Source organism: Scardinius erythrophthalmus (assembly GCF_964197995.2).
Source record: "Scardinius erythrophthalmus genome assembly, chromosome: 19".
NCBI lineage: Eukaryota > Metazoa > Chordata > Actinopteri > Cypriniformes > Leuciscidae > Scardinius > Scardinius erythrophthalmus.
Window position 1 is genome coordinate 36,730,373 of NC_138239.1, and position 15,237 is coordinate 36,745,609.

At 38.1% G+C, this 15,237-nt stretch overlaps 1 protein-coding gene across 1 annotated transcript in view; it reads left to right on the plus strand.

The window, feature by feature from the left end:
• Positions 1-15,237, plus strand: part of flvcr2a (FLVCR choline and putative heme transporter 2a) — a gene marked incomplete at both ends in the record, with an annotated part of 41,768 nt that overhangs the window by 4,887 nt on the left and 21,644 nt on the right. The window contains 4 exons of the mRNA XM_081347853.1: positions 5,005-5,146; positions 6,119-6,259; positions 8,235-8,302; positions 8,981-9,084. Coding sequence (XP_081203979.1) covers positions 5,005-5,146; positions 6,119-6,259; positions 8,235-8,302; positions 8,981-9,084 — 455 coding nt within the window. The remainder of the gene's footprint in view (positions 1-5,004; positions 5,147-6,118; positions 6,260-8,234; positions 8,303-8,980; positions 9,085-15,237) is intronic.

The following is a 15,237-nucleotide window of genomic DNA, read 5'->3' on the forward strand; positions in this document are numbered from 1 at the left end:
TAAGACAGCACTATGCCCTTATGATTTCAAAGATTCTCAGTGAAACCCCTCAATCAAATGTCAGGTTGTTTACTGACACTATTGCCTTTGATGAATGTTAAACACGCAGTGAAAAGCTACAGGACTTTTTAATGCGCTGGTAAAAATCCTAGGTTTGACAACCTTAAATTATTCCAAGGATGTATTTCTGCTTCATCTAACCCATAACAATTATTTCCGTTGATGTAACCTAATTTGTCAGATTAATAACCACAAATTTCACGGATATCAAAATGACCCAGTGCGCTTTGCACATTATTCCTTCCTTGCATATTGTTTTAATGAGCTACATTTACCACTGTGAAATGGAGGTTGTGTTTTAAATGATTTTGAAGTCTATAACGTCAACAAGTAACGTTAGCATCCACTTTTCCTCGTGCTCCGAGTTTGGCTCGCTTATGAAGTGCATCAAAAATTGTAATTTATAATTGTTATATTCAAAACATTGTTAATTACAGCAGACGGTTACATCCCATACACAAAAGAAATATATTTGAAATATATTTTCAGGATATATTTTGGAATATATGCAAATATTTGAAATTGGCCCAATAAATATATTTCATACTTATATTTCATATATTTTTGTTATATTTCAGAATATATTTCAATGTATTTGGAATATATGCCACATATATTTTTGACACTTTTGGGGACCCATACAGAAAAAAATACATTGAAATATATTCTGAAATATAACAAAAATATATGAAATATAAATATGAAATATATTTATTGGGCCAATTTCAAATATTTGCATATATTCCAAAATATATCCTGAAAATATATTTCAAATATATTTCTTTTGTGTATGGGTCTCTATTAAAACTCTCATGCATTCTTGTTCACTCAAATACTCATGAACACTTGACTGTGATCTTATTGGCTGTGATGTCATTCAGAAAGTGTTCTTGTCATGCTAGATCACAATATGATTCACGTTGACTGTAAGATATTGGGATGTGAGTACAGAGCTCAACACAGGGTGTGTATGCTTGTATTAGATATGGACAAGGTGGGGATTCATGTACAGTAAATGAGATAATTGTCTCGCGCTGAACTTATGGATGGGAGTGAGTGGATGGACATTAGTTTTAGCACTAGTGCACTGAAGGCATGAGATGTTAGACTTTTTCCACAGACACATTTCTCAATTACCTGCTCTGAAATGAAATATGACCCCTGTGACCCCATGGCTTTGTAGCACACGAGTAAATAACAGAAATCATATTTCTCATCATCACTCTGAACGCTTTCATCAAGGGTCCTGTTTCACCTGGTGTGTTCAAGTCATGTCGGAAAGAGCGTATTTATGAGTTGAACGCTCAAAATACCAGTGGGAAGCTCCTCTGTGGTGAAAATCCAGCTTTTAATGTTGTTTATGTGTCTATGTAGTGTTTTTAATATGCTTTAAGACAAACCATGTGTAAGTTCATAAGTCGACAGCATTGCTGAGTATTTTCTCCTTAAAACTGCAGTGAACCAAAGACAGTCTCAAAAACACGCTTTGAAATCGCTGGTGTTTCTGACGTCACAAACTACCTTGTAACCAATCAGATCAACGTGTGATCGTCAACCAGTGGATCTCTGAGCTGAGTGAGTGAGTGGAGGCGGGGCTCATTTGCACATCACAGAACCCATAGACTGTGAGAAAAGATGGACGACACCCCTTCACTCTCTTCCACTGTAGAAAAGTGATGCCGCCAAAGTCATAAAATGGCGCTGACATCTTGCGCAGATATGGGACCTGCTTCTGTGCGGTAGTGAGTGTGAAGTGGAGCCACTCGGTTTCACGCAGAAACCGCTAGTACAGTTTACTGCAGAATAACTCATTATGTCGTTGTGAAATAAACACTTATGGAAATTAAAGTTGAAGCTCCAATCTCCTCCCGAAAATCCCCCAAAATAGTCAGTAGGTGCCTCAGTGACTAATTCGCTCAGAGAAGCTGTCAATCACAGCTGTCAATCATGCCGTCACATTCAACTAACTAATGGTGCGTTCAAGTCATCTCCTATAGATCGTATTTACGAGTTGAACGCACTTGAACGCCACCACAATGTCGTAAATACCAGTGGGGAGCTCGGGATTTTCTCTAAGCTCCGATCTTTACGAGTTGGGGGCGTGTCAGTGATTAACATGGCGGGATACACAATACGTAAAGGTATTTAGCTGTGATATTGTCAGGCTTTTCTATTAACAGCTCAGTTAGCTATTCGCCAACACAGAATATATTATAATATAACAATGCAACATGTAGCCTAACGATGTGTTGGCAGTGGCTTCAAAAATTAATTAAAAACATAAAAATACAAAGTACACCTGATGCACATTTCTTTGTTCTTCATTTTCTAGAACAAGAGTTTAAGAACCTTACTTTATTTTTGTGTAATTAATTAAGAGAAAGTACTCCGCCATTTTGCTCTGACGAAAGTGACTTGAACGCACATGCCGTTATAAGCACGACTTCCCACCTCGTATGTACGAACTTCCCAGGAGGACTTGAACGCACCATAAGACCAAACTTATTTTAAAAAAAACGAACACTTAAACTTACATCAGCGTGATAAAAACTACCTTAAATGACAGAAAATCTGTCTTTGGAATCTTTGGAAAAAAATTATTTGAAGAGTAATTTGATTGTTTAGTTTTTAGTTTTAGACTAGAGGACGGGATTTATGACCTATACTGGGACCAGCCACCCGATGGCTTTACTTTTCAGCACTTGAATATGTAATTTTGGTGATCAAAGATGAGTTTTAAGGGATAAAATTATTGACTTGAGGGGGATCTTTGCGATTTGGGGGCGCGTCAGAGAGAAACATGGTGGAATACCACAATACTTACAGGTGTTTGCACTGTCAGGCTTTTTTATGTGCAACAAAATAAGCTAATTGCCTGCACAAAATATGAGAGCCTTGTAATATAACAATACGCCTTAAATTAATTAAAAACATAAAGCAAAACACACCTGATGCACATACTTTGTTCTTCATTTTCTAGAAGTAGAGTTTAAAAACCTTGCTGTATTTTTATGTAGTTAATTAAGAGATGGTACACCCCCCATCTTACTCCAACGTCGTAAACACGAACTTCACAAGAGGACTTGAATACACCATTAATGTGAATCTTATGGAAAAGACTTTTGTAGTTACACTAGTCTGTCGCATTTGTTCAGATGCTGAAAGTCAGGCCCATTGCAGCTTATTCACAATATTCGGCTTATGGATCTCTAGTTTACTTGCTAGTAAGTGCCTCAAGCAAAGATTTGATGCAAACTTTAGCAAATCCAGTGAAATCTCATGAGAACTGTGACTCATTATGGTCTGATTAATTCTGTGTGTGATTAACTCGTTTGTGTTTGCCTTTATAAGCTCTGTGCATTCACTCATTCATTGCAAAGTCTTGTTTGTGTTACACTGCAATTCTGAGCGCTTTATCCTGGTTCCCATTTAATGGTCTTGATCTTCTGCCTGTTTGCCTGTCTTGGACTCTGTTGCTATCTGAGGGCCGTTTACACGACACCGTTATCAACTAAAAACGTAGTAGGCTACTTTTAATGCGTTTTGGCCGTTCATTAATACGACGACGGTGTTTTGGGAGCCTGAAAACTCAAACTTTTAAAAAACGGATTTCAAAGTGCAAGTTTTTGAAAAGGGTCTCCATGTAAATAACAAAAACGTGCATCTTTGAAGACAATGACGTTAATGCACACATGCGTATAACATGTTCAGTTTATAGTGGCTCATCGCCATCTAATGGCCTGGCAGCAGAATACAACCCCCAATACAGAGGTTTTAGCCGTTTTCGTGGATCCGTGTGAATGGGGATCGTTTTGACAATGGTGTTGTCACATGGAAAACTCAAAGGAAAAACTTCTCCGTTTTAAGGCGGAAAGCGATGCATAAGGATGTAGTGTAACGACGCCCAGTTCCAGGAATGCACTAATATTTTGTTGGTAGTACCAGTTTGCAACAATTTTTAGTTAACACTAAGTTGTCAACACTTCGGAAAAAATAATAATTCGTTGTTACGCTACATCCTTAAGCATCGCTTTCTGCCAGGACTTTTACGTGCTTTTCCCAAACCACTGAAGTGACGTCGACGTCCGGGTTAGCGGTAGCATGAGCCGTCAGGCAAGTGTTGTTTAAATAAACTCCTGATGTACTTACAAACTTTACAATGCCTCGTTTTATGAGTACAGAACCTATTTGTACTACTGTAGAAGTTTGGTACCATTCTGGGCATTATTAGTGGAGTAATTTACGAGAGACAGCCTTGGATCCATTAGCGCCTGCACTAAACCATCCGGCTGATATCTCTAAATAAGCTCTAACTTTAATAATGTTCGACCAAGGGGAAAAAGGCTTCTGGGGGGTGTTTGGCTCAAGGTCATGGTGCAAAGGACCCTAGGTTGATTTTACTCCGAACCATCCCTTTAAATATATTTCACCACAAACAATGAAAGAGCAAGAAAAGCTGCATTATAGCTAAAGCTGAGAGGTTTTTCTGTACAGCATTGCAGATCCGTGTAATGAGAGGTCTGTAATCTGGACCGTATGAAAGGTGTGTATTTGCGTCCGGATCTAGGGTTGTGTGGATTTCCCTTATATGGACTGGCCGTGTTTTATGAAAATCACTAACTTTGGGCATATGGTCACTCATTTAGAATAAAAAATCATTACACTCTAAAAAAAATGCAGGGGTGTTTTAACCCAAATTTGGGTTAAATATGGACAAACCCCAGCCATTGGGTTACATTTTTAAATTACATTTTCAACCCAACGGTTGAGTTTGTCCATATTTTATATATACGCATGTGTTGTGAATTAGGTGCTTTTTTGTGAGAAAAATATACCATACAAAATAACCCATGCAATTATGAATGCAACCCAATGTTTCCGGATCAGGTTTTCAGGTTCATGTGAGTTTAGGTCACTTCTAACTCTTTATTTGTTCTCCATCAGCTTGGTGTTGCTATTGGCTTCTTGCTCCCGCCTGTTCTCGTGCCGAACGTGGAGGACATCAGTGAACTGGCTCAACACATCCGTGTCATGTTCTTCATCACAGCCGGAGTGGCCAGCCTCCTCTTTCTGCTGGTTGTGTTCGGTGAGCACATCTTCTCCAGCGTTCGCATTCAACGAACATCTAACATGACTGATGCGGTATTTTTATTATCTGGCATGTAAAATCAATGGATAAAACCTCCTCTGCTCTTTAACATAAAAACATTGTTATCAGTTTCTGTTTATGAAGGCACAAACCTGCAGAAATTAAAAATACATGGGTAACACTTTACAATAAGGTCTCATTTGTTAACACTAGTTAATGTATTTACTAACATGAACTAACAATGAGCAATACAATTGTTAAAGTATTTATTAATCTTTGTTAATATTAGTTAATAAAAATAAAGCTGTTCATTGTTTGTTCATGTTAGTTCACAGTGCATTAACTAATGTTAACAAGTACAAACTTTAATTTTAATAGTAAATGTTGAAATTAATATTAACTAAGATGAATAAATGCTGTAGAAGTATTGTTCATTCTTTATTCGTGTTAACCAAGGTAGTTAACTAATGTTAACTAATGAACCTTATTGTAAAGTGTTACCAAAAACAATAAACAACTTTATAAAACAAATACAACTAATTTTTATTAAAATTGAATCCTGAATTTATTTTTATATTGCTCTTTTGAAGAGTGTGCTCGATTACTCTTGGTTTTGGAGGTCATAGTCTCATATCTGGATTTACAAGTCATTTCCGTCACTATTGATGGAGTGAATGACATGGTTTGGTTTTGACATTCTTGGAGGAAACACAAGCAGAACAAATTTCCGTGTAAATCATTCAATAAATCCATTCTAATGCAATTTACAGAAGTGGTGTTTACAAGCAATTTACTTCTCATGTATAATGAACGATACTCAATGTTTTTGCCCTGTCATTATATCAGTGATTGTAATATTTTGTCAGTTTTGTCTAGAATTAAACAGGGTCATGTTGATTGACTGATAATGTTCTGGTTTAATGAATTGCTTTTGTGGTGTTGGTGGTTTTGATGGTCTGTGTGCTTCAGTGTTTCAGGAGAAACCGGAAAGGCCTCCGTCTCCGGCTCAGGTCGCGCTCCGAGAAATGCCCACGGGACAGAACTCGTACATGGCTTCAATCGCAAGACTCTTCCGCAACAAGCCCTTCATCCTCCTCCTCATCAGTTACGGTACACACCGCTAATAATTATTCTTATACTTAAAGCACATTCTACCTTTGCATATTTTGCTCAGTATGTCTGAACTATTGTACTATTGTAATTATGAGCATTATCAAAAAAAAAAGTCTTAGATCTTTGAGTTCATGAAAAATGGGGGCAAAAACAAAAGTGATGCGTTGATAATTTTGTTCAGTGTATATTTTAAAGTCCCCCAAGTAGTCAATAATTGTATCCATTGTATCCAATTGTATGGACAGAGTACTTTGCATGCATTATAAGTCTCAATGCTGAATGATACACAGAATCCAATGATTTCAACAAGGTCTTTGTGGAGTGTCTGTAAAACACATCTCCATAGTCTAAAACCAGCAAAAAGGTAGATTCAACCAGCTTTTTCTTGACTTTCTGTGTAAAGCAAGAACTGTTTCTGAAGTAAAAACCCAGCTTTAATTTCAATTTAGTGAGTAACTGTTTAATATGCAAATTAAAAGACATGTTTTCCTCCAATATAAATCCCAGATATTTATATGAGCAAACTAATTCTATTGGCCTGCCCTGTAATGTGTGGAGTTGAGGCAAGGAATGTCCAGGCTTATGGGTTCTAGTACAAAACATGTATTTAGTTTTCTTATCATTTAGATCTAAATTTAATGCCTGTGGATTGAGCTGGATATTTTCAAATGCTTTTTGTAGCCTTAAAATTGTCTCAGCAGGTGATTTTGCAGAACAATAAATAATGGTATCATCAGCATACAGGTGCATTTTTGCATTAATCACATTTTCACTGAGGTTATTAATATATACTGTAAACAGCAAGGGCCCCAAAATAGAGCCCTGCGGTACTCCAGAGGTAACAGTAAGTTTCTCAGACATGCAGTCATTTAGAAGTACACGTTGACATCTGTTATTTAAGTAGCTACTGACCCAACCTATAGCAGCATCAGAGAGGCCAATGCATGTATATATGTATATGTGTCATATAAAAAGTAAATTATGCATAATTGCCATTTACTAAACCAAACCCTATACCTAATCTTAACCCTAAAGTCTATGTTGTCAATTAAAAGGCTAGTACTTATTTGCTTAATTGACAATGTCATCTAAAAATACAGTGACCAAAAAACAACAACAACAACAACAAAAAAACAACAATCTGGGGTGTGTTTCCCAACAGCATCGTTAGCCAACTAAGTTTGCAAGTTCTGTCATTATCAGCAGTTTAATGAGTCGGTGTTTCCCGAAACCATCGTTCCAATGAACATTCGCAAACAGCATCGCAGAGTTGTGTGTTTGGAACGACACTCTCGACCTGTGGTTAGAAGAAGAGTTTCTGGTTTGCATGACATGTGGACTCAATAAATCCTGATCTTAAGCAAAGTAAGCAAGCTGACATTCAGTGCAATCTATATCTTTAATTAGAATACATACAAATGTCATTTACGTCTTTTAGTTTGTCAAGAGATTTAAAGCGTAGTTTCTGAAGAGTGCGCATGTGTGAACGTGATCGAGTGTGTAAGAACGAGCCTATGATTGAATCTGGAAATAAAGCAAAATGACTAAATGAGGAATAGTCCTCAGATGCCGTGTCCGTAATTAATATCAAAACATCTAGCGTTAATTTGATCTCAAACAGTTTCATTAAAAGAAGTTATTACTCCACCAAGTTTGTGACGTCTTAAACCAAGGTGGTTGAACGACCACTTTGCGACAGTATAGTTTCGGGAAACAGGCTAGCTAGTTGATTTCTTCAACGATGCATCGTACTGTGGTAGTGAAGCAGTGAGTTACGTCGGTGTACGAGACACACACTCCAGACCAGTCATTATATCTGGCCCAGTTTTGCTGCTCAAATGAACAGATTGCAGTTGTTTTCAATTACTCACCTTCAAATTTAACCATCAAATTGTCATAATTCCATCCAATTTTAATCCTGTGATTCATGTTTATTTGAAAGCATATTTGTCCCTGTCTTTGTGTTTCCCAGGACTAAACGTCGGATGTTTCTACGCCGTTTCCACCCTGTTGAACAGGATGATAATAGAGCATTACCCGGTGAGTTCATGCTGTCCTGATCATCCTGTTCCACATGCAGACAGCTCTACTTCTACATGATGCATACACTCACAAAAAGTATTATTTTATTTTTGGAGATAGTAATTGCATGGTATTTTTTTAAATACACTGGACTACATATCATGGTATATGATTATGGCAGTTACAAAGCGTCACAAATGTTATTTTAACTCTTCCAGTAAATTTTTGCAACATCAATAACAGCTTTAACTTGCGGGATAATCCAGGGATAGCTTTGCATTTCATGATTATAATGTGCCATTTCTGTGCCTTCACGTCACGCATCAAAATTGTGTAATGCACACCTAGCTGTGGATTATCCCTTACATAAACCATATTGTATGTATGGTGAGTATTGTGGTTTTGTCATCTGACGCCAACACTGCACCATGGTACTTTTTCCTTTTGGTGGATCCTTTTTTTATTTGTAGAAAACATATAATTTATTCACTGTGAGGGGCTTTTCAGTTTCTTCATCATATTCTTAGCAAATACTCATATAAAGTCTGACAGTACTTTTTTTTTTTTTAAGTGATCAGACTCAATGTATTGTGTTATCTAAACTCATGAGTACCTTGGATTGAAGTGCATAAGAACATGGTCTCATGTCTTGATATATTGAAGATATCTCAGATATCATTACTGTCTGAAGCACAGGGTGAAGAGGTGAATGCTGGGAGAATTGGTTTGACTCTTGTCATTGCTGGCGTGGTTGGCTCTCTGATCTGTGGAATCTGGCTAGACAAGACCAAGACTTATAAGTAAGTGATGCATTCTCTATTATTACATTTTTCCCCTGAGATCCACATGTCATGGTAGCAAAGTTTTTTATTAAAGCACCAAAAACAGTGATATTTCAGTTTTTAATGCAGATGCTTGAGTTTGTGTTCTGATACATGTTTTTGAGTGGTATTGCATGTGCATTTGTGTTCCTTTAGTAATTAACATAAAATGTATAGACATTTAAAATCCACAGATGATTTTAATGTTTCTAGTATACACTGTAAAAATCATTTTTCGAATTTGTAAATGTATTGTGCAGGTTGATGAAGTAGAAACGTAGACACAAGGATCTATGTGACTATAAATTTTTAATAAAATAAACAAGATAATACAGGGAAACACTAATGTAACATAGAACATAACCAAAAACTAACTGAGGAAACTGAGGAGTATAAATATAAATACACAGGGTAACGCTAAACTAAACAAGACACAGGTGAAGTCAAGTCAACTTTATTTCTATAGCGCTTTATACTATACAGATAGTGTGTCATGGTGTTGATTCTATGAGAATGCATCCGCATGTGCCACTGTCTACACACACACACCAATCTGACTGGCCAAACGTATGGACTTGTAACGTAGCGTAGCGCATCACCGAGTCAATAAATAGATGCCAGAAATACGCGTTGACAGATTCGAATTGTCTTAAGAGACACAGTCGTAACCGAGGTGTGGCACAGCATCTCGTTCCCTTCTCATGGAACCGGGTTACATATATTGTACGTAACCAAACTTCGATGCTGTTTCATACCGAACTTCAATACTAATGTTGTGACTCCCAGGGTAACAACTTGCCCCCAATTCCCCCCGCCTCATTGGAGAGGGTGATAGCATCTGTAATCCAATGCGAGATACGTTGCTTAGTGTCCGCATTACCTCTATTGTGACCACCAAAGCCTACCAGAAGCTGGGAGGAGCCTGAGATTCTCAAAGCACAGACCGGACATAACAGGTGGAGGCTTTCTTGCTCCAGCGGCTCATGAGGTGCAGGAAAGAAAAATACAAAAAGACCGGTTGACCAGTCGCAGAAGGAAATTAATCTGGTCTGGGGTGCAATATAACCCTTTCCTCAGCTGGCACTGTCTAAGCAGGAGGAGGTTACTGGCTTACTCTCTTGAGTGATGTTAAGGCTAATAATAAAGCTACTTTGGGAGTCAGCATCTTGTCTGAGACTGACTCCAAGGTCAATGTTTGGTCTCAGGGAGGAACTTGCAACCGGCAGATAGGCATCAACCGTCTGGCACCACGAAGGAACCGAGACACCAAAGTGTGTTCTTATCTATTCTTGTTTTGCTTGATTAGAGTGCAGATTTTGACACCATTTCACACAATATTCTGTTGAACCGTTTATCCACATGGTATTACTGGTATTCCTTTCACCTGGTTCACTCCATACCTTTCTAACCACACACAGTTTGTACAACAATTTTTTTTTAAATCCTGTGTTAGCTGTGGTGTCCCCCAAGGTTCTGTCCTAGGTCCCCTACTGTTCCTAATTTACCTTTGCCCGCTTGGTAATATCTTCTCTAAATGTGGTATTAAATTCCACTGTTACGCTTATGATACACAGGCTCCTTGTTGGTCATCTTCGACAGCACTCTTTCATTTGAAGCTCACGTCAATAGCATAACCAGGTCTTGCTATTTTCATCTTCGAAATATTGATTGTCTCCGTCCATTTCTCACCCTGCCTAGTTCTGCTATATGTGTTAATTTGCTTGTCACCTCTCGCATTGACTACTGTAATTCTCTTTTATCTGGTTTACCACACAAATCTCTTCATAAACTCCAGCTGATTCAGAATTCTGCTGCTTGTATCATAACCCGGACTACATCTATACAACATATTACCCCATCACTTCAACAGCTTCATTGGCTTCCTATCAAATTCCGGATTAAATAAAATATTCTCCTCCTCACTTACAAATCTTTCAGATCTCTTACACCCCTTCTCGAACTCTTCATTGGGTTTTCTCCATACACCCTCTGCTCGTCGAACCACCATGGGCCTTTTGGAATTCTCGCCCAGTTAATATACGTAATTCAGACTCATTATTTCAATTAAAGTCAATTGATGGGATTCGTCCACCATTATAAAGCGGGGGCACGGCGTCACTCGTTTTCTGTATCTCTGTCCTGCCATTCATACAACTTCGAAAATAATTTTGTACAGTGTAAATCTTTGACTGACTTTTTCCCTAGACTTTTCCTAAATTGTTAAAACTCTTAACTTTGACTCATGTCGAGCAGCTGAACGCCTGTAATGTGCTTTGCTCTATAATAGACCCTCTGTTTCTCCTAATCACATCATGAGTGAGAGGATTTACCAGGACAGATCAGCGGTTACAGGGTTTATTACTCATGCTGACCTTGATTCAAAAATGTGCTAGTGGGTTCATAACTCTCTCTGGTCTTTACATTCGGGTACATTGTTATTAATTGTTAACACATTTTCAACCTTGTCACAGTAAGCTTGGACTTAATTTACTTGTAATTTGAGTAGATAGCTGAATGCATTCTGGTTGTGTCTGTGTGCCTTGTGTGTAAATCACACACTAATTGAGATAAAAAAAAATTTGTTGATAATGTTTATTGCCAACCTGCTACATTCAAAAGTGTTTTGATGTCATAACATATTATTGTGCAAAGAATGGAACGAATGTCTTTATTAATCAATAATATGACCTTATAATCATAACTTGTGTGAAAAGGAATGAAAGTAGTTGCTGTTTTACTGCCACTAATGTTCATTTCAGCTAGAAACTGCAATACATTTATGTATACAAGTAAGTTTTTTAAGTTTTTCCAGTTCGATACAAACAGTAATGGAATTCATTTGAACTTTAAACATTTAGCTAAATTTGAAGTGTTTTAAGTTAAAATGATCATTGACATATTTCTGTTGATTTTGATTAAAAGCTTTATGTAAAGTCTACTCAAGTCAGCATTATTAAATGCATGAATGCCTGGTTTCATAGCCAAGGCTTAAGCCTAATCCCAGACTATAATGCATGTTTGAGCTGTTTTAACTGAAAGCATATCTTAAAATATGTCAGTACCATTGTTTTGTCTCAAGATGCACACCAGTAATGTTTTTTAAGTCACATTTATAAAAGCTACTTGAATGTCCTAGGCCTAGTCCTGGCTTAGTCTAAGCCCTGTCTGTGAAACCTTAATGAATGACATTAATAAACTCTAAATACCAACATGTTCAGTCTAGAGCAAAACATGAAGTAATAATGGTACAATGTTCCTCAAAACTCACATGTGGCCCTTACAATGAGTAAATGAGTTAACTGGTTCCATGTTCATTCCACATTATAAAACAGACCAGTCTTTGAGTCAATCATTGTGTGAACTATGTTTTCCACAACTGTCCTTTAAACAAAGAACTGCAAAATACATTGGCACTTGGGAGGAGAATGTACCTTGAAATTAAAAAAAGCCCAAGACTAATCACCCTCACTGTGACACAAACAAAACACAACTAACAACATTAACAAGATTAAATAGAGCTAAAACATCTATTAATTTTAAATGACAGCTATTTACACACACCCATTCATATTTAATTTATTCAAGAGCAATTTATTCAAACATTTCCCCAGCCACAATGCTCAGTAGAAGATTTATGAAGTTATTGTTTGTTCTCTCTCAACTCAACAGAACATTACACCAGTCAGCGCACTATAGAAGTGCAGGATTCCTCTTGTTGACTGCCAAATTGGATCAAAGAAAGACGAGAATTGTTTTTTGTTGTTGAACTGCTGATTTTGAGAAGATGCATTAAAACCCATGTAAATAATAAGAGTTTTAAACAGTCCGATTATACAGCACTAAAACTGAACAAGTGAGAGAAATTTGAATATCCTTTGAGACATTTTTTGAAAACCTTTATGTTTTGAATGTTCAGAGAACATTTAAGGTAGCAATTTCAGGTTACCACTTTTTACAGTGTAGAATATTGATTAGCATCTGTGTTCTGCTCTCTGTTTTCAGAGTTGCATCCACCTCTTGATATTTTTAGTTGATTTGTTTTTGTTATAAAACAGGATGTTACTCTTATATTTGCCTGTGAATGCATTCTTTCTGTGTCCATTATTCTTCACTATAGTTATCTCTCTTATCTCTTGTGAAGCGCTGGTTTGAAAACTGCCCATTCAATGAGCACACATCATCCTGGCACTTGTAATCGGCTCAGAGTCGTCTGTTTGAGTCAGAATCGCCCCCGGCAGATCCCAACAGCAGCGGTGAAGCGGGCTGTTTTCTCACGCGTGGTTGTACAAAACTGCGCTAATTCATAATACATTGTTTATTCAGAGGGAGCTAAAGCTATAAAAGACTTAATTGCAAGCACAGGAATCTTGTTTTTCTATTGAGGCAGGTTATGGTTGTGAAATGCATGTTTTTTTTTTCTAGAAATATGTGTGGATTTGTGCTGGTCTTTAGACGTGAGACAAAACATGTCTCATAGCTTAACTTTGCAACAAGGGTGTCAAACTCAGTTACTGGAGAGCCACAGTCCTGCAGAGTTTAGTTCCAACCCTTCTCCAACACACATACCTGAAGTATTCAAATAAACCTGAAGGACTTGATTAGCTGGATCAGGTGCGTTTAATTAGGGTTGAAGCTAAACCCTGCAGAGCTTTGGTACTAAGGGGCCCATGACACAGTTTTCAACTAAAAACGTAACATTTCGAATGCGTTTTGGCCGTTCATTTTCATGACAGTGGTGACGGTTTCATCGCCATCTAATGGCCTGGCAGCAGAATACAGCGTTTTTAGTCGTTTTCTCGGGTCCGTGTGAATGGGGACCGTTTTGACAATGGTATTGTCTGTACGCGAAAAATTTAAAGGAAAAACTTCTTAGTTTAAAGCATATCGTTGTCGTGTAAAGCGAACCCTTAGTTTGACACCCCTGCTTAAGGTCCGATTTGTTATCATTAGTTCCCTATCTTTCACTCACTCGCTGTTGTGTCGATGTAACCTCTGATACTTCAGAAAGGGCCAGTGAAATTTGCATGCCACTCCCCCGGACATACAGGTATAAAAGGAGGCTTACTCCTCTCACTCATATTTGCTCTTCGGAGTTGAGAAGACGTGTCTGTGATTCTCTACCCATTCCTCTCTGCCTAGAAGCTTTGTTGGATTCCTGTAGGGTGCATTTCAGCTGTTCTCTCCCACACACACACCGTTAAGTGCAAGAGAGTACCCCAGGGTGCTTATTTCCATAAGATAATGGGCCCTATCTTGCACCCAGCGCAATTGACTTTGTACACCTACGCATGTATCATTCCTATTTTGCACCCGCGCAAAGCGCGTTTTTTCCTCCACAGAAGCACGTCGCTAAACTAGGGAATGAACTTGCGCTCCCTGGGCGGTTCAGCGCAAAAAAGGAGGCGTGTTCCAGCGCAAACGTTCCTTCATGCTATTTTGCAGGTTTAGAAAACAGTTGCGCCACTAACCAGGAAAAAATGGTTTAAAGTCAGTGGCGCGTTGCGCATGTTATTCATATGCTATTTTAAGGGCGCATGCTTGGCCATAATCAATGTAGCGTGTGCACAACGCGCATACACTTTGTTTCTCTCGTCTACACAGAAGCAGCAGTTTTCATTTTTGCAAATCATACATTATTACGATAGATAGATAGATAGATAGATAGATAGATAGATAGATAGATAGATAGATAGATAGATAGACAGACAGACAGACAATTTATTATAAAAGCATACATCTAGCTTACACATTTACCCAAATTATCATACGCCTTTTTAACCGAAGTTAATTTGGGTGGGTTTCTCCATCCCCAACGTCTCTGACGAGAGCGTTGCTCTCCTCGGCTGTGAACCGCTCCTCGCGTGCGTCTGGCAAATCCGCCGTTATAATAGGAATCCGCTTTAGAACAAGCGCGCCTGCTCTTAAAGGGAATGTGAGATGACGCTCTGATTGGTTTATTTCACGTTACGCCCAAACCACACCTATGAATAATGAAGCTACTTCAGACCAACCCATTTTAGATTTGCGCCTGGCGCAAGAGTCATTTATCCCGCCGGGAAAATAGCAACAGCGCCAAGACCCACCCACAAAGTTACTTGCGCTTTGCACTTTGACACTTGCGTTTCAGATCGT